The sequence below is a fragment of the Epinephelus fuscoguttatus genome, linkage group LG9 (assembly GCF_011397635.1).
Source record: "Epinephelus fuscoguttatus linkage group LG9, E.fuscoguttatus.final_Chr_v1".
Lineage (NCBI taxonomy): Eukaryota > Metazoa > Chordata > Actinopteri > Perciformes > Serranidae > Epinephelus > Epinephelus fuscoguttatus.
Window position 1 is genome coordinate 23,658,286 of NC_064760.1, and position 25,212 is coordinate 23,683,497.

General features: G+C 43.2%; 1 protein-coding gene across 1 annotated transcript in view; it reads left to right on the forward strand.

The window, feature by feature from the left end:
- Window positions 1-269: 269 nt before the first annotated feature.
- LOC125895029 (protein diaphanous homolog 1) overlaps window positions 270-25,212 on the forward strand; it is a 52,293-nt gene continuing 27,350 nt past the window's right edge. The window contains exon 1 of the mRNA XM_049586799.1: window positions 270-424. Within this exon, the coding sequence (XP_049442756.1) occupies window positions 270-424 (155 nt within the window). The remainder of the gene's footprint in view (window positions 425-25,212) is intronic.

Genomic DNA, 25,212 nt, shown 5'->3' on the forward strand with positions numbered 1-25,212 from the left:
CCCAATATATATTAGTATTTCTAAATAGTAAGGGTCAGTAATAAGGTTGTCAGCTCTCCTTTCTTTCTTTTGTGTATTTGTTGAATTATTCACAAGTTTATTCTTCATAATATTAATATGATGTTCGAAAGCTGCAGGTACTATTCAAAAAAAAGGAGGAGGAGGAGAGATTACTGTCAAAGATGCAGATGGATGGAGACTAATCTTGGTTCAGTAGACGAGAAGACGGATGGCGTTATTGAAGTTAGAGTGAAGGAGAGAGGCACAGAATGAATGAGGCTCGGAGAAGGACGAATGGAGGCAGGAGTGATCTGTGTACGACTGAAGAGAGCACTGAGGGAGGGAATGAAGGAATGACGAATGATCAAAAGGTGAAGAGACATGAAGCGACCAGAGTGATTGAGGAGATGGAGATTGAGGTGAGGTAAAATGAGGAAGCCGAGTAAGGGTAGCTGCGAGAGCATGTGAGGGAGAAAAGGTGAAATGAGAGAGCCAGGCAGAGAGTTAAGGTGTTTAGGTTGGTCATTGTGACGTACTGCTCTGCTGGCTGCTGTGAACGCTGCAGGAGAGATGACTCTGCTGCTCTTAACAAAAGGTGACTCAATCAACATGTGCGTCCTGCCTTTTTCTCCATCAGCATACACAATGTGAGAGAACAGATGGACAGAGACCTTTCCCTGCCTTCTTAATATTTCTCTTCTCCTCTCTGCTTTTCCCCTCTCAGGAGTGGAACAACGTCACAGCGAGCATTTTAATGCCTCGCTCTTCTGACAATGTTTGGCTCTCCACTGAATCTCTCCACTTCCCTTCCGTCTTTCTGTTCTCCAAATAGGTTATTTAGGGCTTAGTACTTCACTGTACACAGTTAGCGGTCAGTCAGCACACACCACATACACACGCACTTCGCCAACAGGCTTCCTTAGAGATTGTCTGCTTAATACTGCATAGCACTTAGAGGCATCAACAAGCCCCATGGTGCTCCACTGAGGTGAAGAACGCATGAAAGCATGCTAATTCCCCCCCAACTCACTCCATCTATCCCTTTGTGACCCCCCTCTCCATCCATCCATCACACTACTTCCCCTCTCTACCCCCAATCCTCTCCTTTGCCAGCATGGTTTAATGAGCACGGAGAACACAGTACTGCGCACAGTAACACGGAATGCAATATGTTGCATGTTATTAATTCATACTGGGGTCCAAATGTAGCTCGTTTCTCTCAACACATTCATAATCAACTCGCACTTTCTGTAGGCTATTATGTTTCTACTGTGCTGAAGTTCACATTTCTTGATTTGTTATATGATGAAATTCCATCAGTGGCTACATAAAGATAAATACAGTTATCTGTTATGTGTAGAGGATAGTCCATTTAAGTTAACAGATTTAACAGCTTGGTCACTGTTTGCATTTTACAGCCGTGTTCTCCACCTAAGTGTCCTCCACTACCTTAAGAGCTGACCACAGTTACAGTAATATCATTAGGTCGGAACATTATAGTAGCTGGTTTACAATAAGTTAATGGGTTATTGTATGTTACAGCAAAACTGTTGGTACCGTTTGGTAAAGGTTAGAGTTTAGATTTATGACATCATCAAATAGCTACAGTACACCAAAGCCGAACGTTTTAGCCTATTCATTTATTAAATGTGTATTATTGGTTATTTAAGAGGAACAAAATGCACTGGTGCATATTTGTTGCATAGTGTTTGATTTCTTATAACTCTGCCCGTCCTGTCACACAGGATTTTGAAAGCTGTGGAATTTTGCTGTTGAATTTTTAGGTTTGTTTTTTTTTTTGTTTGTTTTTTTTTTCTGCCTAAGATGATAGTAGTAGTCCAGATTTGGTTGTGGAGAGCGATGGGAAGTATGGAAAAACAGAGCTTCGTCATTCTGCCCTTCAGACTACATATTTTGACATTTGTCCATGGACTGTTGCTCCTCATGTTGTCCTCTTTAGCGCTTTGCTAGTAGCAGCATGGATCTGCTCAGTACTTCCGTCACTCTGGCTCTTCATCGTTGTGTGTTGTGTTCAAAGATACTTTGAAATCAGATGTGAGCAGCCAGAGCATCTGAACTGAGGCACATCTGTAGAAATCTGATAGGAATCGCATTTCAAACCACCTCCACATTTGTCCAGACTTCCTAAAATCAACTGGGATAAAATATGGATGCTGACAACATGATTTGGGCTGTCAGTAAGAAAAAGGCCAAAGGCCCAGGCCAGATTCAAACTCCATAACTATGTTGTGGTTAAATGGCTTATGTCATGACATATGTTGTGTACTCTAGTGTTAGTACCACACATTAGGACATTTTGCTGCAGTCATTATGAAATCCACTTATGGGTAGACGATATGTGGATATACTAAGTGGGGAAAGGCAAATAATTGAACAGCTGGAACAGTCGGGTAGGCTCAGAAAATTACATCACTTCGCTGTAATGCAGCCTGTAAAACCAGAAAAAAAATATACTTGCGATATTACGATATCCAAAATCTGAGACAGTATCTAGTCTCGTATCACGTATCATGATTTTTAATGTATTGCCCAGCCTTACATCCCCTTTACTATCAAAAAACTGTGTACATGCCCTACTTTCCATATATTTATGACATGAACCTCATAGAGTCTGCTCTTGGTGGTATGTAACTCAAGTCTTTCCCCCCAAACAGACAGGAATGAATAGAAATGGAAGCTTTTTCTGCTATAAAACAGTTCTCAGCTCGTCTACAAAGTGCTATGGAACATGAAATGAATTCATTAGTACTGGTGTCTATAAAGCCCTCTGGTTTTATTTCAGACTTTAGTGTAATGCAGAATACATCACATGGGACAGTTTGTGTGACAGCTTTCAAACCAGGACAAGTGTGTGTGTCAGGGGACCTGTGTCTGTTATGTGAGTAAGCACATATCCCCCATGAGTCCTCACTTAAAATGTGTAAAGTAATGCTTTGAGTTCTTGCCACTCACTACAATAATTCATAAGCGTTTCAAGACCTGTTGTCAAGGGACTCCTTGTGTGTTAGTGTGTGTGTGTGTGTGTGTGTGTGTGTGTGTGTGTGTGTGTGTGTGTGTGTGTGTGTGTGTACACTTGTGTGTGTGCACGAGAGGCATTGTATGTGTGTGAGAAAGAGGGTATGTGAGTGTGTTTGTGTCATAGGGGACCGCAGACACTGTCAGCTTCATTTCCCAACATCATGTAACCGAGGACAGGCCGGCCTTCTGAGACTTCAGGCTGAAAAACAGTAAAGTGACATCACACACACACACACACACACACACACACACACACACAGTCATCAGGGTGAAGGGTGGAATCCTGGGCTTGTCATGCTCTGCGCCGTAATCCAGTTTAGAAGGATTAATTAGGAATTAAGGAGTGTAATGTTATCGGTGCGTGATCCGTTCACATGCGTGCACGTCTGTGCACATACACATATCTCATGCTGTTTGAGTGTGTATATAGGCCAAGGATCATTCAGAACTGAGAAAGAAAAGTAAAGTATTTTTTTAAGGATTTTTCTGACTTTATTACTTCAGTTTTCCTCTCTTTTCACTTTCTCTCCACCCTCTCTACCGCCCTCTCTCACTGCCTTACTTATTATCCTCTGTTACTTATTACCCTCCCCTACAATTCATCCATCCTCACACTCTTTTCCCTTCAACTTCCTTCCCATCATATGTTCTAGGAACATCCATAAAATGACTTTATCAGTCTTCTCTTCGTCCTTGTTTTTTGCTACTCCTTTTTGCTTTCTGTGCCACCATTATGCTGTCCCTTAAGGTCCTGTGTAGGCTTTCATTCAGTGCTTTCATCCTTCCAGCCTAGCTTTGTCAAAGAGAAAAAGAGTGTGAGAGAGATCTCTATAGCTCTGCTGCTCTTTCAAGAAGGCTACGGCATTCAGGTGTGCCTCTCTGGATGTCCATTTTGTGTCTGGCTTCCCATTTTTCATAGTTTGTCTTTATTTCCGTGGTGAATAGTGCGACTGGGGAGCCGCACTACTTACAATTGCTTGACTCAAGTCTCAGTCCTTTGCTGCATGAAGCAGCTCTGCTTTCAGACAAGAGTTGAGTGGCTTACCTTTGTCCTTGAGACGATGCTTTCAGTCTTCCTGCTTTCTCACTCCTCCACCCCTCTAGATGCTCATTTGTGGATGTATGTGCACTTGTATGCCCATACTCTGTTTGTGCTTCATCTTACACAATGATTTTAAAGGTAGATTGATAGATGAAAGGCAATAAAAAAGCGGGAGGATGAAGAGGAGGGGAATGGAGACGACGTAAAAACAAGAAAAATGCGATGAGAGATGAGGTTGTTTATGTCTGCATGTTTCCTAGACTATAATTTTGTGTGTGTGTGCCTGCCTGCCTGCCTGCCTGCCAGATTCATTGAGGTGTGTGTTGATACTTCCTCAGGCAGACAGTAATGATATTGTTTTTATTAATGCCTGATTAAAGTTTTAGCGTGTGGCTGCTGGGGCTCTTAGTGCTTTTATAACACAGTGCCTCTATCAGTCGTCAGTCCTCTTAACACACAAATACAAAATGCTGCCTCTCCAACGCTCTGTCTGTCAGTTTTTCCCCATAAATAATAAAAAACAAGCATTCAGATCAAAACAAGCCATAGTCATCCACTGACCACTGTGCTCACCATTGTCCACCCATCTCTCTTTTAATGCCTTTGTTTTATGCTCTCTTTCTTTGTCTCCTTTCTTTAGCTTTCCTCTGCTCCCTCCTTCCCTTTTTCTTTCTCACTGTCTGCCACCCTCCCTCTCTCTTGTTCCCTCTGGCACTATTGGCAGCACTCTGTCTCTGTCAGGTGCGTGTGAGATAGCCTTCACGCCATTGACTTGGAGGAGATAGGCTTTTGGATGCCTCAGCCCCAATTCGACTCGTTCCTTAACTCTTCCCTTCCCAACCGATAAGAAGAAATCACTTGTTCTTGTCAGTCTCTGTAGATTTGATTGAAGGTTATTAGACATTTAATAGATCCTACTGGGGGCACTGCTTGTTTTAGCCCACTGCAAATCATGTAACATAAATTGCCACCATCAATTGTCCGTGTTTTTTCTTTCTTTTTTTTTTAAATGTTTGATTGCTTTTTTCTTACCCTCCAGGCATCTGTTTCTGCCCATTTCAGCATGGTATAAAATCAATTTGTAAAGATTTTAAACGTAGTTTAGATAAGTAATCCATCAGTAAACTTGATGAACTTTTTTTTTTAGTTTTTTCCAAAGTTGCCTTTGTATAATAATGTAAAGAAAGATGGTTTGAGAGTTAGCTGCTACACATTAATATATTCATGACATATGTGAGGTTGTCAGAAAGTCAAACTTCTGAGACAGCAATAAGCATAATGTAAGGATTATTTGAGTTAATGTGAGTTAGATAACTTCTCTCTAGGTGATAAACACATTACACTTGCAGTTTCATGGCAGTTTCACTGATGACAATAAAGAAACTTTGTCAAAGAGGGAAAAAAGCAGGCATAGAGTTAGCTGTGATGGATTATGTACCTCAAGCAAGTTTCAAGTTTTAGCAAGTTGACGTTCATTCTGTACTGAATCAAAAAAGTTTCCAAGACCAACTCAGAGCTGCAAACCTTGTTGTACCATCAGCTTATCAAGTTCTTACAGCTGAGGGGTTGATAAACAGTTGCATATATTTCCATATGCAGAAAACTCAGAGAGACCCAGGAATTTTATTGGAGTCACATTTCTGGCTACCGGATGTGTGTATGTTATAAATGTACTCACCTTTTTCCCCAGGACCACTTACTCCAAAAATGAACCTATTGTATCAATCAATCATATATTGTCAATGACCTGATACTATACAACTGCCTTTTCGTAGTTTGTTTTATAAGCAAGCTGCCCGCAGTTTAAACTGAGAGCTTTTAGGACACATTGGTGCAACCCAGTAAACCACAACAATGAGCTGAAAGCAGCGTCTTGCAACTCTATGTTGGATCAGCAGTACCTGAAAACCTTTGATCATGTGATTCAGTATTAATGTTTCAAATCTGATGCAATAGAGCTTTAAAGGACAGTTCACCATCAAATCAAGAACACATATTTTTCCTCTAACCTGTAGAGCAATTTATCAGTACAGATTGTTGTGGTGTGAGTTGCCAGTATTGGAGATGTAGGCCGTAGAGATGTCTGCCCTCTCTCGAAAATAATTGAACAAAGTGGCACACAGCTTGAGGTGCTCAAAGCGCCTAAAAAATGTAGACACTAATGGTATCCTCCTTGGCTGAGCAGTAACGTGAGCTAGCTCAGTGGTGCTAGTTGAGCTAGCAGTATTAGTTTGCTATAAACGAATCTCTATGAGTAGATGCACGCTTCCCTCTGCACGTTGATACAGTTCGTAGTTGTAGTTAGGTAGAATGTGGTTCCCACATGAAACTGCTCACAAGGCCTGTGATTGAGTTGTAGAAAGAGACATCGCTGTTGAATAGGGATTTCAGAGTATTTTTGACCAGTTATGCATGCTGGTGAACAGTCTAATTGTGCTATTCCTGACTATGACAAAATTACTGCTGGTAAAGCGGTCCCAGCACATGGTGGTGTCGATGGTGTTGCTGCAGAAACATTGTCCCCACCCCACGGTTGTTCCCCAGGTTGCCCTGGTGAGTAAGCGCCTTAATTTTGAGCCACAACACACCTTTAGCATGGTTACCATAATTAACTTTGTTAGCTCTTGTTTGCTCAGCTAGCATGGTGTGCAGGGTCAGCAAGGCTAATGGTGTTTATGTGGTTATCAACAGTAGAGATCATAAGTGCTATATGGTAGGCAACTGGACTTTCTTGAGTTTCTTGAAGACATTTCACTTCTCATCCAAGAGGCTTCTTCAGTTCTGAACTTAACCGACAACAACTCTAAAGGACTTTTGCGGCTCAAAATGAAGCTGCTTACTCACTGGCGACTGAGAGGGAGATTGGATGGTGGGCGCCATGTTTCTCTGGCAATGCCATCTTGCCACCATGGCTCAGGACGGTGTGACCAGCACTAATCGCCAAATGATAGCCAGGTCCTACCCAGTTGGTGCACACTGCAGAGCAGCTAACTAACCAGTGGAGACCAGAGTGTGGGCACTTGGCATCATGTTTCTACATGTTAACACAGCAAGCTGCCTGTCAGCGCCAACAGAAAATAAAATAGGCAAGACATTTACATCCCAAAACATAAAAATTTAACCAATTCCAAATGGATAGCACTTTGAAATGTGGCACAAATTCTCACTGAGTCAATGAAGCGCTGGACCAAAAGGAAAGTGCCTTTTGTATTTCACGCCATAATACCTTTTGTTATTGTTTTAATTAACCGGCTAATAATTGACATCTGTACCATCTAATTTTATTAAATTCAGGAGAAGGCAGATATCACTACAGCTGATATCGCCAACACTCAACAACTCACACCAAAATAATCTAGATTAATAAATAGCACTGCAGGTAAGAGGAAAAATATGCAATCTTGATTTTGGGGTGAACTGTTCCTTTAACAGGCTAAAACATGCAAACCCATGTATATGGGAATCAACTGGTATAGTAATTGGTTGTAGGTATGTAAAGACATATTTAACTAAAATGGAGTGTATTCATAAAACAAGTGGATATTCATTGTAAATATTTTAACATCTGTTTTCATGTGTTAGCCACATTGTTATTATCTGAGGTTCAACGTTCAAAATGCTCAGCTTCTTACAGTGGCTGTAGCTGTGGTAAATTCGAGATTGTGTGTTTGTTTGTGTGAAAGAGAGAGAGGGAGAGTGAGTAACAAGGCCAGCTCTGCCTCCAGGCTGTTTGGCCCCAAACTCTCATCAGCCTGCTGGTGCTGAAACAGAGAACCTTCTGCCCCTTGCCACTGTACAACCACACACACGCACATTAGGAGCACTACAAACACATGCACACATAAAGAAACCCACTAGCATTCATAACACACACAATCAAAGTTTGTGACTAAATCTTCTTCCCCATCTCTCGCCGTCATCCTTACTTGTTTTATCAGTGCATCCCATCTTCTTTTATCCACCTCCCTAATCTGTCTGTGCCTCTATCAGACACTTTCTATTCCCATATCTTGCCTCTGAGACGAGCTCTCTTTTCTTACTCCTCCACTCCCTTCATCCTTATCTTGTTTCCTCGCACCCCCATACATCCACCAGCTTTAGATTACTTTGAGAATGTTTCTTGTCCCCTCTCTCCTCTTTTCCATTTCTCTTTCTGTGTCTCCATCCCTCTCTACCCCCCTCCTCATCTTTCCCCTCTCCTTTCCATGTCCCCCTCTCTTCTCAGCGGTGGTTTTAATGCATTATGAAAATGGACTGGGGCTATGAAAGCGAAACAGGACAAGTTTGGCTGTTTAATGTGACTCCTTTCACTCCTCATCTGCCTCATTGGCACCCTGCATTTGTGTGTGTGTGTGTGTGTGTGTGTGTGTGTGTGTGTGTGTTCATGCTGCTGTGTGAAGTTGTGCTTTTTGTGTGCACATTGGTATGCGTGTGTTCGCACACACGCACATTCTTTTGGCTGCTCTTTTTTTTTTCACCGTTAACACCGAAAGCTCAATGTGACCAACACATCAGCTGGTCTTCAGACATGTAGTGACACGTTCCTGCTCTTTAATGCACACATGCACACACTTTGGGCAAGCATTAAACTGCATGAATAATAGAATAGACAGGCAGACAGCGTGGAACACATGTTTCTCCGAGACGTACGTTAATGGAAAAGAGTGTTAGGGCATCGGATTGAAGGATGAAGGAAGCTGGGAAGGGGTGTTTATGAGACACAGGATAAGTTCCACCCTACAGGGTGCTGTGACCTGGATGTAAGCCGCCCCCCCCCCCCCAATTTCCATCTCTCTCTCACTCTTTCTCTCTCACATTTATGCCAACCTCTCCTTCACTCCTTCAACTATTCCTGCTTTGTTAATTTGTGTGAAGTTAAAGCTCTTCATCTCTGGAGAGAGCGAGATCATCCTGTGGAGAGATGGAGCCAGATGAGCTGATTAACTGAGGGTAGATGAAGAGTGGGAGGAATACAACTGATGGGGGGGGATTAATATGATAGGAGTGTTGAAGCTGAGGCCAGCTGGTGACAGTACAGCAACTGTTGGTTAGCCGGTGTGTGGTGTTAGACGATTAGATAGATAGGAGGTAGAGAATGTCTAGGTGTGAAGGGGTCTCTGAGCCATCTCATAACCTTATGTCAATTTGCAGTATTTAAATAGATTTGATGAAGCTGAGCTCCAAGTTTAATGAACTTTTACTGTGCTACTTGAGAGAACAGTAGCATTGATTTAAAATAGCCTCAGTCTTTTCTTGTCACTCCTTTTCTTTTCCTTCCCAGACTCCCCCTTTCTGCCTCTCTGCCACCTCCTCTCTTGCTTGCTCTTTCTCTCTGATGTTGCAGAGCGAGTGTGTGTGTGTGTATGGATGTGTATGTGTGGCTGGCTGTGGATATTCTGAGCGCGGGCGGCGTATGTGTGTGCATCAGAGTTTAATTGCGGTGTGCATAGAAACGAGTGTAATTAGCCAGCGCTCGCTTCCCTGCCGCCCGGCTAACAACCAGCATCCCCTCTGTGCTTGCTCTTTCTCTCTCTGCCTTTCTTCTTTGTCTCCCTCCCTCTCTCTCTCTTGTCTCATGCCTGTTGCCACAACGACAAGCCCCACTCCGCCATTGTTCCCCGCTGTTCTCCAAGAACAAAGGAGGAGGCTATTAGCTCCCTGAGAGAGGAGTGGTGGAAATGGAGGAGAGGGATAGAGAAGGAGAGAAAGGATTGCTGTGAGGGTGGGATGATGAGATGAGAGTGTGAGAGCGAATTGGCGAACAAGTGAGGGAAGGAGAGAGACAGGCATGGAGGAAGTGAACAAGGAGACAAAGGGATGGAGTTAGAGAACGAGAGTTTGGGAGATTTACACCGAGGAGGAGAAAGAAGGGGAGGAAAAGCTAGAGAAAGAACATGTGAACAAGTCTTTGGGAGAATTAGAGGAGGAGAGACAGATTACAGGAGGAGAAAAGCTTATAGGGCAGCACAGAGAGCTCTTTTTTCTTCCTCTAGGAGCAAAAAGTGAGCTGGAACAAGTTATTTAATTTAATTCAGAGAAACATACTTAGTCTCCACGCAGAGTTTCATCCCATCTACCTTTCCTCTTTATAATCCCTCTCTCTTTCCCTTCTCCCTCCCCTTTTTGCCCTCTCTCAGTCCATTACAACCAGAATATGAGTCTTTGTGTCTTGGTGTGTGCACACGCAAGTGTACGCGTATACACTTTGTACTTTTTATACCCTCATTGCTTGTGTGTCCTTGCTCTCCTTGCTTGCGAGCGTGTGTATGTGTGCACTCTGTGTGAGGGTCATTAGTAGCGAGTGTAGGCGGGTAATGCGCTGTCTGCAATGCTGGCCATCTGAATGTTAACAGATTGTAACGCGGGACAGAAAGTGAATTTGGTTTCCCAAGGAAAATGGAGCAAATTACACTTTTATAGCTCTCTGCCACTATCCTTTGCTCCCGCCATTACTCACTGGGTGTAGCTAGCGAGAGAGAGAGAGATGAGGGGAGGGAGAGAACGGGAGAACAAGTGATTGGGAAGATGTCCTTACTGAGGAGGACGGTTTAGGTGCGATGGTGAAACCGTGGTTTATGGGGGAATGCAGGGACAGCTTTTTAAGTCGATGATAACCTCTATCTCTTTTTGACCTTCTTATATAGATATAGCTCAGGGATGAATGCCTGCTATTATCCCAGGGGAAGTTGAGATAATTGTCAAGATTTCCATCCCTAGTTGAAATTTGCAATACCTGTAGATATTTAATCCTTAAAGCATAATCCAAATGTGAACATATACTGCACCGTTTTCATATTTGGATTAAGACAACCAGATCTTCCTCATATTTACAGTTCTTAATTTTAAATCAAAATAGGTTTTATAATATGTCAATACAGATATAAACGAAATGTGAGTGCTGTGGCTCTTCAGACATTTCAGTTTCTAATGGTAATGCAATGGCATGCACATTGTGATGGTGGTGTTTGAAATAGCAGATGTACCAGTTAACTAACTCGACATTTACATACAAACTTTGTATGCAGAGCCCAGTAAAATCTCTTTAACCTATCCTCAAACATCATGTTGTTTCCTCTCAGACTCCCCAGCACTTTTATCGTGTTTACACCTATCTGTGTAATTACTGATTTTTGTTTTCTCCATGCAACGTGAGGAAACTCCAGAATTTGTGGGTGTATTTTTTTTATTAACATCATTAAACATGAAACAAATAAACATACTTTGTTATGCTTATTTGGCCCACTGGAATACATTCATTATTCTAAAGACAAAACAAGGGAACCAGCTCCCATGGTTGTTATTTTCAAACAGGAAAAAACTGCAGAAGATTATTATATAGAAAATTATAAAGCCAGTATAAGCCTGTTGTGTAATTCTACTCGACTTCAAAGAGAAAATACCATCGTGTCATTCAAAAGTTTATGTGTGACAACTACATATGTTCTCCCCTGATAGTAACAAATGACTGGTAAGTAATCGCTAATGATGACTGACAGACGGTAAATGATTTTGACAGATCTAAACTCTTACAGGATGAGATAACATTAGCTGCATGGTCTGACAGGACAAGCTGCTTCACAGCTCTGAATCCTGGAGAACACAGTTCCATTTTAAGCATTAGTTTGACATGCTTTAAAGTATTACCATTCATTATCTGCCACCTGTTGGTCATTTGCACTTTGCTATTACCTTAATAGCTGCTATCTAAAAGTGACTCATCTATAACAGAGTTGGCATAGCAATTGATAATACTCGGCCAGTTCTGTTTTACAACAGGTACATTACATCTTTGACCAGTGCATGGCTAAAACTTCATGTTGTGCAGTATCTGTTTCACTGTAGTGGAGTCTGTGATTCTTGCATCTGAATAACTGGCTCAACCCCACTGACCTTAGGTTAACTTCAAAGAACTGTTTAACTCATTAAAGTTTGATTTCCCTTTAAGATTCACATTGCTCATATACACCCTGACAGAATGCATATATTATCTGATTTGCCACTGACATTTGCCTGGCTTTTTGACACTGTTGAGTGTTTAAATTTTAAAGACTGTGGCCAAAGTTCAACACTTTAATCGTAGAATTATAGAAATGTAGATGAGAAACGCATAATATATTTCTGTTTTTTATTTTAGTCAACGTTAATGGTTGGTTATATTACCACTTCTTCGTTGCTGCCGTGTGTGTACTCCTGGCAGTAGCTGTTGTTGTGAAGTTAAATTAACCGAGTGTGTTCTTTTCAGTTTTGTTGTCATATTTATTAAACTGTCTTGTCCACTAATTTGGGTGGGAAACAAAAGAAGCGCCTTTAACAGGCATTGTTTCCTTTTAATTGGAGATACTTGATACATCCATGGGTCTGTTTCCTCCTGTTTTTTTCTCTGCATCTCTGAGGATAAAAAAAGCTGAAGTACTATTACAGAACAGCTAAAGAGGAAAGCTACAATAGAATAGCAAGAGACCGTCGGGATCCTGTCTCACCATCAAGACGTGATGAAGTAACATGGGAGAGAGGAATAGATGGCTTTTGATTTGGGAATTAAAGCAAAGCTTAGCGAGAGTGAAACAGCAGTCAAGGTTGGCTCAAGGGCAACATTTTCAGCCAGGCAGTGAATGTGTTAGTGTACAAGCACACACATTTACGCACACACGTATACGGCATCATATGAGGATTCACCCGCCTGACCTGGCGGCTCTGTTTCCCTCCAGTGGGAGATGGGGAATATCTTTCCTAGCGATGTGTTGCTTCTTAGCATCAGAAAGATTGTATTCCTTCCTCCTGGAGGGAGCAATGATGGGGAAGTGTCTCCATCACTCCAGCCCCACCTGTCTCCTTTTGAATGTTTCTCCTCTTTACCTCTCCTCCCTCTTCCCTTCCTCCTGCATCTCTCTCTGTCTCGCGCTTTCTCTCTCTCTCTCTCCCTCCATCTGCTACCCTCCCTGAGCTGACATTTGCTGTCAGGCAGCCTTATTATTTTGTTCTTCAGGTTTCTGATTAGGATTCCCTCTCTTTCTCTCGGTCTCGGTCCCTCTCCCTCTCTTTGTCTGTCTCTTCTTCCTCCAGCCCTCCCTCCCCACAAACAACTCAGTCCAATAATGTTTCCTTTCCTGCATTCACTTTTTTCTGTCTTTCTTTGCCGCATTCAATTCAGCATAATCTAATTCAGTCCATCTCCTACTATCCCATCTTCCATTACACCTCTCTCATCTCTCACCGTTTCTCTCCATCTCACTCTGTGTTTTTAAAGGTCAGTTTTCCTTTTCTTTTTTTCCGTTTCTCCCTGCCTCATTTTTTTTCCCCCCTTCTCCCCATAAAGTTATTGCTGCAGTCGCTCCCAAGGACTCCGTGTCTCTGGCTTTTAATTATACTCTGTGGGCCCTCTACCCTGTCCCCTGTAGAAACATGCACACATGCGGGTTTATGCACCCTCCCACACAAGCGGACGAGGAGAAGACTTGCACAGAGTAAATAAAGTAAGCTCAACCATGATTGTCCGGCTGTCATTACTTCAAACACACATCTGGGTTGAAGTTAGTTATTAAGAGTATGATTGAACTTATTGCAGGTAATTATAACCACAAGTTGATTATCGGGCTGCAATAGTGACTGGATATTTTGTCCGTGCCAAGGTCTGTGAAAGTAGCAGGAGTTCATCATGCAACTGGACAGCAAAGGAGACAGGAGAGGGTTGTCATGGTGATAAGAATCCCTTGAGGGTATATTTCCCCCCTCATTCTCTCCACACTCTCTGTCCACTTGCTGTATTTTTCTTTTTGCTCTCTCTCATTGCATCTCGCCGTTTTTGTCTTACTATCACTTGTCTCTCTCTGTCTGTCACACTCTGCTCTCTGTTTGTTCCTTTGTCTTCACGTCTCGCTCAGGCGTTTTTTCCCCTTCTTTCTCTTAATGTCTTCTTTTGTTCCCATCTTTCTTTTTGTTTCTCTGTCTCTCTCTCTCCTTTCTTTCGTCCCTGTGGTCCTCACCTCTTGTCCGGCCGTCGAGGGAGGGAGAAGCAGAGGAGGGAAAGGAATGCTAATTTTATCACCACAGCGACGGAGAGCAGGAGAAGGGATAGAAAAAGAGAGGGAGAGAAAATGTCACTCGTCTGAGGAAATGAGATGGCCATTGCACTGTGTGTGTGTCTGTGTGCGTCTTAACAGAAAAGATCAGGATGACAGTCTGACTGACATTTCGTGTATTTTTCCTCCGCTTTTCCTCGCTCCCCTGCCGAGTAAATGATATATATGTATATAGGTGTACGTATTTGCGTGCAGAGGGCAAATGCTAATGTATGTGCGTGTGTGTCTACGCATTTGCTTTTTTTAAATTCTTCCATCCAGTGCAAAAGCTGTTTCCTACCCTCTCTTTGTTTTTCCAAGTCAATCATCTGTCTCTCTCACTTTTTCTTCATTCCACTGCTCTCTCTCTTCACCCCTCACTCATGTCGGAAATGTAATCACGTTCGGGGCTGCGGTGAGGGGAAAGAGGGGGATCATGGTGGAAGGAAAAGAGGGGGAAAAAAGAGAGACTTTGAAGCGAACGTGGGGAAGAGAAAGAAAAAGGCATTTGTATGTGTACCCAATTACCACTCCAGCCAGCCCAAAGTCACCTTCGCAGAGAACGGACGCACGTGCTCTCAAAATAGCTACTTCCATCCCGCCTCCTCTGTGTGTGTATGTGTGTTGGTTACAGTGGTGATGAGGTAGACTGAATAATGTAATGGCCTTCCTCTCGTCCGTCAGCTCAGGGCTTATTACGTGTGTGTCGTCCCCGTGTGTAATTGTAGCTCTGTGTGTGTGTCTGTGAATGAACGTGGGTGAGTGTGTGTCCTGTGTCTGATTGCACTGGCTGATTGAGTCCTAGCCCCGCAGATTTCAACCCTGGTCCTCAGCCTCTGATTAGGTGTTGTGATGTGTGAAAGAGGAAATCACGTGTGTGTGTGTGTGCGTGTGAGTGTGTGTGACCTAAGCTCAGTGGTCTGTAACAGTGTCTGTTGGTCTGTTTCTTAGAGAGCATGTACTGAGTGCTTGTTTATGTCTGTTCCTGTGTTTCTGTCCTTTTTTAGGCAGAATTGGAGTTTAAGACCTTAGGACTGAAGACGGTATCGTAAAGAGAGGACATTTAGTCTATTCCTTAGTTTTTTCAAGGTACAAATTTAAGGTTAGGACTTCACTGATTTGAATCGGTGAAGTACAGGCTCAGGTCATGCATGTAGCGCTGATGATTAACTGTAGACAATGCAGGTCCTTACAAGTAAAGCACTGCAAACGTCTGTGTGTGTGTGTCCTTGTTAACTGTGGCCTCGTTCCGCCTTGCTTCTTAATTAAGGGACCGTAGGCCTCCCAGCACTGCCTGCTATCCCACACTCCACTGGGGCAGAAAAGGACAGGAACAGAACGGGAGAGAGAGAGCGGGGACGGAGAGTGAGGACAGAAAAATGAAAAAGCTATGTGTCAAAAAATATTGAACAGAAAGAGTGATAGATTTAGAAAGAAGGGGAGGGAAAGTAAAAGAAGGATTGCCTGTGAAGGAGTGAGAAGCCAGAGCTGATGAGGGAGAAAGTAATAGAAAGTGTGGAAATGTGGATTTAGAGAGAGGGATAGTGTAGGCTGGTAGGACACAAGGCCCGTACACATTCTCCATTTCCCCTGCTGAATTGATGTCACTCATTTCCACAGTCGTCTATGCATCAGATATGTGTGTGTACGTGTGTGGTTTCCTAGCCGTAATCTGTTCCATCTTATTCTTTACTTTCCATCTGTATAGGATCTTTCGCTCCGTCGCTCCCCATCTTGTGCTATCACATCTCACACACACTCCTTTGGATGAGCGCGTGTGTGCGGTTTTGTGTGTGTGCATATCTGTGGTTAGATACATGCCTGTATATCCTTGTATGCCTGCCTGGCTATCTCTGCCATTCTCCCCCTCCTCTCTTGTCAGTGTGTGGTGAGTGGTGAGATAGTGGGTTAAATTTTAATGGTGCTGCCATCTCTCAGTAGCTTCTGAAAGAGGGCCAATGCAGTCTGACATACTCACTGAGCCGTGAGAAAAGACAAGACAGAAAGAGGAGCAATAGCTTGCAAGACACACACACACACACACATGCTAGCTAACAAGTCCACAGCACAAACAACAGGTAGAGTAAAGAAAATACCACACAGGCTTGTGTTACAGTATATGGGGGGGCATTCCACTGACTTACTGTCAAACCTTAAAATTCAAATTCTAGTGTTTTTACAACTTGTTTCTCATGTCATACCACTACTATATTTATAGTCTGGGAAAAGCAGAAATAAATATGTGTATGTTTATGTGTATGTGTATGTTTATGTGTGATGTTTTCACATCACAGAAAATGTGTTATTCACCACCCACTGAATTTGAATGAATAAAAAAATTGCCAACATAAAATTAGGTTTCAAAACTCTGAAAAAAAACGAGCAGTATTCTCTGCTCAGAGACGCTGGGGGTGTGTCCATTGAAGGAGCTAAAACAAGACAGACTATCCTTAGCAGCTAACCCAGTAGCACAGTAACATACATGACCCTCGAGTGTAGCGACAGACTCTCGTTAGCAGCTAACTCGGGAGCAAAGCCAATCCATGGTTGCACAGCACACACCCAGTGAACCAGGGAATTAGAGCTGCAGCACGGCGATAGCCTCTTGTTCAGCTGCTAACAGCAGCTAACGTTAGCACAGAGCAAAAACAGGTATGGTAGTGATGGCTATTTTGCTTGTGTTCATATGATTGCGGCATGTAACAGAGTTGTTCTGCATGTATTCATAAGACTGAAAGAGCTAAGAGAGCTCAAGGGACATAGCGATCTCACTAGGGGGCAAATTAAATGACACTGATGCTTTGCACTCTAACGTCAGTAGTATGTATATATTAGGGAAGGGGGGTGTGATAAGGATGGCTCCAGTGTGTCATCAAGCCATGCTTTTAGTCTTGCCAGTAAAATCTCTGACACAGAAATAGTGAAATACAGTTTTACGGTCTAACTCCACATTTCTGTACTACACAGCCCCCAGTCTTGTCACGTTTTCAACAAGTTTTTTCTATCATGCATAATGTGCTTTAAAAGAAACCAGAGATTTTGCTTTACCCAGACTTTAAAGCATAATAGTGCACTCGCTACCATTGTAAAAATTGAGGATACGAGTGCTCTACTGTCCAGTAGTAAACAAATCGCATCAAGGTCAGCCTGCAGGTCAAACAAAGCAGCTCTGCAGTGCAAAGATATTCCTCACATTAGATTCATCCTGCAGACGCATTTGTCCACAGATATGTGCACAGCAGCAGTGAATCCTAAAACAGTGATTCTTCCCCTGCCAGTCTTACAATCAACCATGTTTAGTTACAGAAGACCCAGAAAGTCTCTCCACACATAGTCCCTCTAGGAATGCATTGGGTGAGCACAGAGGCTGGTCTCTGGTTGGCATTATGTGTGTATGAATCTGTGAACTCAATCACACAAACACGCAGACACACGCACACTCTCGTCGCTCGCACAAACACTCTCTGCCATATTGTGTGTTGTTCCTTGATTGTTTTCATTCGCCCAGCCTCACATAGCTGTCTGATTGGCAACACGTCCCCTGATGGCTCACTAAGCACATGGTGGGATTAGGTGTGTACTTTTGTGTGTATGTGTGCTGTTTGTTTGTGTATTTGTGTGCATGCATGTGTGTCTTTTTTGTCTAGCCCCAACTACAGCCAATTCCTGAGAGAGGCCAGCAGACAGATGTTCTGGGAGAGGATTTGCAGGTCTATCTCTCTGTTTAAATATCCGTTTCTCTAGTTTAGTTGATTGGAGGGGGGTTGGGTTGTTTTTTCTCTGTTTTTGGGGAGGGGGGTAAAGCTGATTTCACAAACTGGAAACCCTACAGCACCCCAACGGATCTTTGATGAGAGAGACTTTTCCCCAGGTTCCCACGCAGAGGTGGAGGTTGCCAGATCATGGTTGTCATCCCCCTCCAGCTACTTAGCTTGACTATGATCCAGCGTTATTGATGTATTTCAAACACCTGCAGTAGTTTTCCCAAAGCTTTTGCAACAAAGAGAAAGGTTCACAATACACAAATGCAAAGAAGTGCTTGCTGTGTTCTCAGCGGTGTGGATTGCAGGATCGGTATACTTCCCAGTTTTGCAATGCTTCAAAGCGGTAAATAAAATACACTAAACTCTAGTTCAAAGAGGGAGCTTTGGGTTTGTATGTATATGGAAATGACTACGTGTCTGTCTGGTGTGTTAATCATCATGATTGAAGCGAACTCTTTCTGACACTGGGCTCTCATAACCTTTCTCTTCTTACTCTGTTGATGATATCACACTGTCTTTCTCCTCAGCCTCGTCTCATCACTTTTGCACCACGGCCTCTCCCTCACCATACTGCTCCCCCTCACAGTGTCTCCACTTTGCTACTCATCCCCTGTATCTCTCTTCCAGCATTGCTCTCCACATATCTTTTTCCTTTTATTTTTCCTCTCCTCCCCTCCCTAGTTTCCTTGGCTTGGTCATATTAACGTGTTGGCTGAAAAAAACCCATAGTGACAAGCACCAGAAAACAGCCCAATCTTTTTGCCTGGAGTCAGATACACTTTTTCAAGTGTCTGAGTGTACATGTCCTGCGAGCGATGGCTGACATTAGAAAAGGCAAAACTCCCTCCTCCTCTCCAGCCTGCTCATTGTCTCAGGGCCTCACTGGAGGGGTAATTAGACCTAGCAAAACTGGCCCTTGTCCTCCTCTTTGCCACATATGTGTGTATGCGTGTACATATGTGTGTGTACATGCTCCTGTGTGTGCCTGTGCATGCGTGCCAATCTTTCCACCATGCGGTCAAGTCACAATTGCTAATCAGGCCTGCGAGCCTTGCCTGAAGAGACCAAGAAAAGGAGAAAAGGAAGGAGGGGGGGAGAGGACTGGGGAGGGAGGGAGCAAATGAGTGAGTGCTTTCTTTTGTCCTCATCACTGAAGCAGAGATAAAGACGAGTGAAGGGATGGATGGTTGGAGACGAGAGGACAGAAACTGAGGGATTAACAGAGGATGAGTGTGTGCTCCAGCCCTGCAACGAGCTTTTAACTGTCCTCCATGGCATGACACCGTGTAGACCTCCATTTTTCTCTGTCCTCCTTTCATCTATTTTGCTTTGCATAAGTCAGAACTGCTTGTATTCATAAAGTGCCTCTCTATCACTTACTCATGCTCTTTTTTTGCACTCTCCCTTTTTCTTGCTCCTTCTTGCTCCCACTCGCTCTCTGTCTGCTATCTTTCCATAAGGTAATAATGAATATTTGAGGGCTGACAGGAGCGCAGTACCTAATCCTTTTTGCCCTGGGCAAAATGGGCCTCATGGGGTGCATGTGTGTTACAGTTCATCTAACTTTTTAATTGAGATAGAAACCCAATTTCTAAGTTTTCATTTCTACCTCTGTGCTCATGTAAATGAGACTTTCTGCATGGTGGTGCATATGTCATAGAAGCGGTCAGGATGGGCAGTACACTTGACAAGCAGGGAAATGTCAGTACATTTGGCAGGCAGCTGGCACTGTACATAGAGCGGGTAGCATTCAGCTGCATGACCTGAGTTCATGTATCTGACAGGATGAAGTGTCCATGATCAAAAGCTTGTGAACCCCCCCTCCTGTTTAATGAAGGTAACACGGGGGTGGTAACTCATCTTTCTCAAATGGGAATGATGAAGTATCAAGTTATTAGCTGTTCTTAATTGCTTCTCTCCGAGGCTGCATTCAAATATGAGAGATTGTCAGACCTTCACAGATGGCTGTCTGTAAGAACACTAATCTCATCAGTCAGTCTCACACTCGCACACATACGTGAAGCATGCAAGTGTCTGCAAATGTCACTGCATGTCAGCCACAGCACCAGGAGCAAGGATCAGGGTTGATTGATACCCAGCATAACAGTGAGCGATCCTGCTTAATGATGTAATTCACTCTCCTTCCCGTAGAGGGAGCACTGTGCTGTGAAGGCCAGTGCGGCGTCAAGGACATTCGCACTGTGAATAACAAACACCAGAGCGCCATACAGACTACCAGAGTACCACAGAAAAACTACTTACATACTCAGTGAGTCACTCAGTTAGTCAGTGAGGCACACATACACACACACACACACACATACACAGCTACTTTGTGAGTTTGAACACTGAGGCATTGTGTTTTTGCGTTGTCTCCACACACCCCATTCAAGGCTCAGGTGTTGTGGCTGGCTCCAAGGTCACATCCTTATCATCTCTGTCCTTTAAACTAACTTCTCTCTATCTCTCTCTCCCTTTTATTTGCTCTCTCATCGTCTCAGTTTTCACACCTTTATTTGCTCTCACTCCTTTTGATTTGATTTCCTTTCTCTCCTTTACACTCTGTAGCTCTCCCGCACTCCCTCTTTCTCTCCTCCTTGTAATTAGCCAGTGTAATTGCTGTAGTAAATCTTTTCTGCTGTCCCAAGGAGACTGGCTGATATAGGACTGATTTAATAAGCACACCAGCAGCTCACCTCTCCCTGTGTGTGCGTGTGTGTGTGTGTGTGTGTGTGTGTGTGTAAGTGAGTGTGGTGGGGGGGTTTGTCTGTGTCCTCTGTTATTTGCTATGGGGATTTATGGGCTGTTTGTGTGGTTTCAGCAAGTGTGAATTCGAGTTCAAGGTAGTGCTGTGTCGGTGTGTCGACAGTAGTGCACCTTATCAGCAATGCAGGCAGCATACTTTGTGTGTGTGTGTATGTGTGTCTCATCAGCGATGCCGTTACGTGCCGTGTGTGCGTCATCGCTGAAGACCTTCATGGCCAGAAGAGCATAGAGAGGTCAGAATGGCCCTGGGAGAACAACACTGACACACCCACACACACACAGACCCACTGTTTCCAAACCTCTGTCCGCTCGCTCTTTCACTTCCACCTCTGTCTCTGCCGTTTGTACCCCCCTAAACTGTCACAAACATGCACACACACACACAATCGAAAGTTATTTCTTTTGGCTTTTGTCGTCTCTCACTTTCACAAACACACACACACAACTTGGATGGTGAGTGAGATGGAGTGTGAAGGTAATAAACAGTGCATCCAGGTGTAGGGGCTTGCCAGGCTTATGCTATGTAGCTGCAGTACACTGGTTTCTCCAGTGGAGGGCACTGTGACTCCACACATAAACAGTCACTTCACTGAAGGACCCACACTTTGTGGCTCCTGTCAATACATTTAGATAGAAAAAAAACATGCCACTCTATATTATACTGCACTTGAATACTTTTTAAGAAGTGAAAGATTAAATATCTCAAATATATCTCAAATTGCGATTTAAGGCTGATATGGAAAAATTAATTTCCAAGGAGTTAACACTGAACATTTGTGGTAGATTATTGTAAGTATAGAGTTCTGTCATTTAAAAGTATTGAAGTTGTGTTTCATCCAAATATAAAGAAAATAATTAAAATTCAGAGTGCCAACTGCAACCTCCTGTCACCACGAGATTAACTGACAAGCCATTTAATACACTAACAATTTAACAGTCAATCTAATTCTCAAATATGCCTTCAGTTTATATGTTAAAACATCACTTATTGAAACTTAAATGAGTCGTACAAGATGCCATGTCACCAATATTTAACAACACAAAACAGCTATTTAAAGTTAATTTTAAATGTTATCAAATAGAATATATACAAGTTATTACACTTGTAATTGTGCATTGTGTAAGACCATTAAATAAGCAAATAATATTTTTTTAATAGATGCTAACAAGCTTTTTCTTATAGTCTTGAGATTAAAAAATATTTGATACCTTTGGAAAACAAAATTTCAGAAGTGTGGTGCCCTTCAGTCTTTATTAAACGTTTATTAGTTTAAGTCTGAAGAGTAGATGGTAAAGCAGAACAAATTATGCAGTTGAGATCATCTAGATGTTTTTAGTTATAAATACTAATTTGATTTATGTTTCTAAAGCGAATGTAGTCTGTTTATATCCAACTTAGTTTAGTGCAGAAAATCTGTGCTGCAGTTACACTGTTCATGCGCCAGGGGTGCGCAAGTGAGCACAGCCCAAGCCCCTCCCACAAGCCCTCCCCCTGCATCCTGGCCCTCCCACATCCTGCCCCCGTCCCCCCTCCCCACTGCCCCACCCTGCCATCTGGTCCTTTTCACACAATCACAGACACACACACACTCACACACGCACATACACACACACTCAGGAATTTTTTTCTCTCCTCATTTCCTTTCACAGTGAAAAACAGGATGAAGGGGCTCTTTCAGACTCGAGGTTACCGTGGAAACCCCCTTATTCTTCTTCTGTCAAACTTGCTTACATTGTAACACACACACACACACACATAGAGAGAGTGACAGAATGTTGGACATTTAAAGTTTAAAGGGACCAAGGCTACAGCTGTCCTTCTGTCTGCCATAGTTTTGGCCTCCTGTTTAGTTTGGACAAAGAACTTTATGCCCCCCTCCCCTTTCTTTTTCTCTTTGTCTCATTCCCTTCTAGTACTAATACATTAGTATTCTTAAGCAAGCCTTCTTAAACCAAAAACACAAGATGTTCTTATTAAGTTTCCCTGAAATGTGTTTGGTCTACGATGACTTTGAAAGTTGGCAAAAGATTTGTTTGTGTCTCTGTGTGGTTCTTTCAATTGGGCAACCTCAGCAACATTTTCCACAGAACAGCTTACCCCGGAGATATTGATGTTGAAACTATAAACCCTCTCCTCTGTTCCAGTTTAGGCAATCTCCAGCCGTGGAATGCTGAATGGAAAAAAGTTAGTCTGAAGTTATATAAAGTTAATGTTGTGCTCTACTCCTATCTCGCCACCAGAGGGCCCATGGAAAAACACATTGGGCGCCACAGATATACAATAGGGCACATCATCTGAAAGCTTTTAGTGGGTTAAAAATAAACTGCAGCGCTCCACAAACAGGGAGTGGTGATGAGAGGATGAATAGACCACATGAAAAGACAGGAGAAGGGATTGAAAAGAAAAGAGGCTATGTTTTCATGGAGGAGACTGAAACTATTATTTGAGTTAGTTCAGAGTGGTCCAGGATCAAAGTGTCCTATACATCTCTTCCTCTTTCTTTGCATTCATCTTTTTTCTATTTTCTTTCCTTTCTCCAAGCCTGACTACTCATCGCCTTCTCTACCACACATTTTCTCCTTTTAAGGAGAGAGGGAATGAGAGAGGAAGGGAATAGGAGGGAGGGGGGTTGAAGGACACACTCAGGTCTGCTGACTGATAAACAGACTCCTCTTTGTGCAGATGGAGGCAGACACACACACACACACACACACGCACACGCTTAGTTATATATTGACAGAGACCTCTGCATGACTTGGCTCCTCATGATTCTGTGCACCCCTCCTGAGCCTCCTCTTCCCCTCCATCGCTCTGCTTTCTTCTGTCTCTCCACTTAATTAAAAACAGAAGTCAGAAATGGAAGAATTTAGTTTTTCTTTCATGACGCACACATGCATGGTTGCGTGCTCAGGAACACACACACACAGACCTAACACCCCCCCCACACACACACACACACACACACACACATCATCTCTCCATGCCAAGCAGCTGTTGGGGAGACGAGGGGGAAGTGTTCCAGGAAAGTGTGTGCGTGTGTGTGTGTTTGGTAGTCGGGGTGGTAGTGATTTGTTTCCACAAAAAGAGGGCCCACTTTGTCTGCCGCTGTAACAAAAAGGCAGCTGGGGCGATAAAACATGTGGATGTTAAGATGCCTGTGCTCCACTGGTGTGTTTGTGTATGGGTGTGTATGTTTGTGAGTAGCCACACATGTGTTCTGCCTCTGTCATCTCCTCTCCTCCCCCACAATGACTAAGTGTAACATGGTGCAGTGCTCCATAGCCACCACTAGGGGTGCCATCGGCTCATAAATGAAATGAGCCGGCTGTGCATGTGGAAACCACAGAGCAGCCATTTTACAATCTGCACACCATACCCCATTTTATGAATCAGCCATGATGTCAACATTGCTCAGCCTGATTCCATTGGCTGGAGCGCAGCTGGCACTGTAGCTATTATAGCACGGATGTACACACACACACACACACACGCACGCACTCTCATCGGCTCTCCATCTCTATGAGATGCACACACACAGAGGCGCCCACTGACCTAGTGACATGATGCCGTCACTAGTCTTGTCCCAGACTAACTGGATTGTCGCTGCTTAAGATTATATGCTATTGAGATCAGACTGCACTGTGGCATGTTTACTTCTGTCTTTGTACAAGTCTGCATGTGCACACACAGTATTCCAAGGTCCAACCTTTTACTGATATTTTGATCTCTCTTTCTCTCCACATTATCTTATTTCTCTCATTATCTGTGTATTGTTCTAGGTCATTCGTCTCCCTGTTTGTGTCCTTGTCCCAGGATGTTTATTTGTAGATGCTTGTCACTTCCTTCGAGTTTCTTCCTAACCTTTCAGCTGTGTTTATGTGCTTGTGTGAAGATATTTATGTTTTTTCCTCTCAGATGTCCGGGTGGATTTTCCTACTGTGTATGTGGGTAATGGTTGACTTCCTGCTTTGGTTTCCTGCTCACAGCAGGGACTATAGCTGGAGTGTTGGACCCGCAATAGTATTATTGATTCATGGTAGAGATACACAGCTGATTATACTGATATACGGTGTACTGTATGCAAGTGGTAGAAGAACAGAGTTGAAACAGATCAGATTGCCCTAAAGTCTGAGTCAAACTTTAGACACAAGTCATGGTAGATTCTGAGAGAGGAGTTTAATACAGCTGAAGCTGAATGAAACAATGGGACTTATTGAGGCCACAGTCCACTGACTGACTGACTCACTGTTATGTGTGTACGTGTGTGTTCTAAATGGAGAAATGAGGAGCTCATTAAGAGGCCTGGGCTTGTTGACAGACTGTCCGACTGATTGGTCTCTCACATAGAGACAAAGCACTGTTTGACTGGACATATGGAAAGATGGGCAGATGGATGAATGAGTTGTTATGCTGTGGCTGTCTCTGTGTCTGTGTGGAGAATACTTACAGTGTTGCTGTTTGAATGAGACTATTTTTTGATAAACTGCAGTCAAATAGCGACAGACTGTGGGAAATGATGGTTGAATTGAGGAAGCTAGGTGT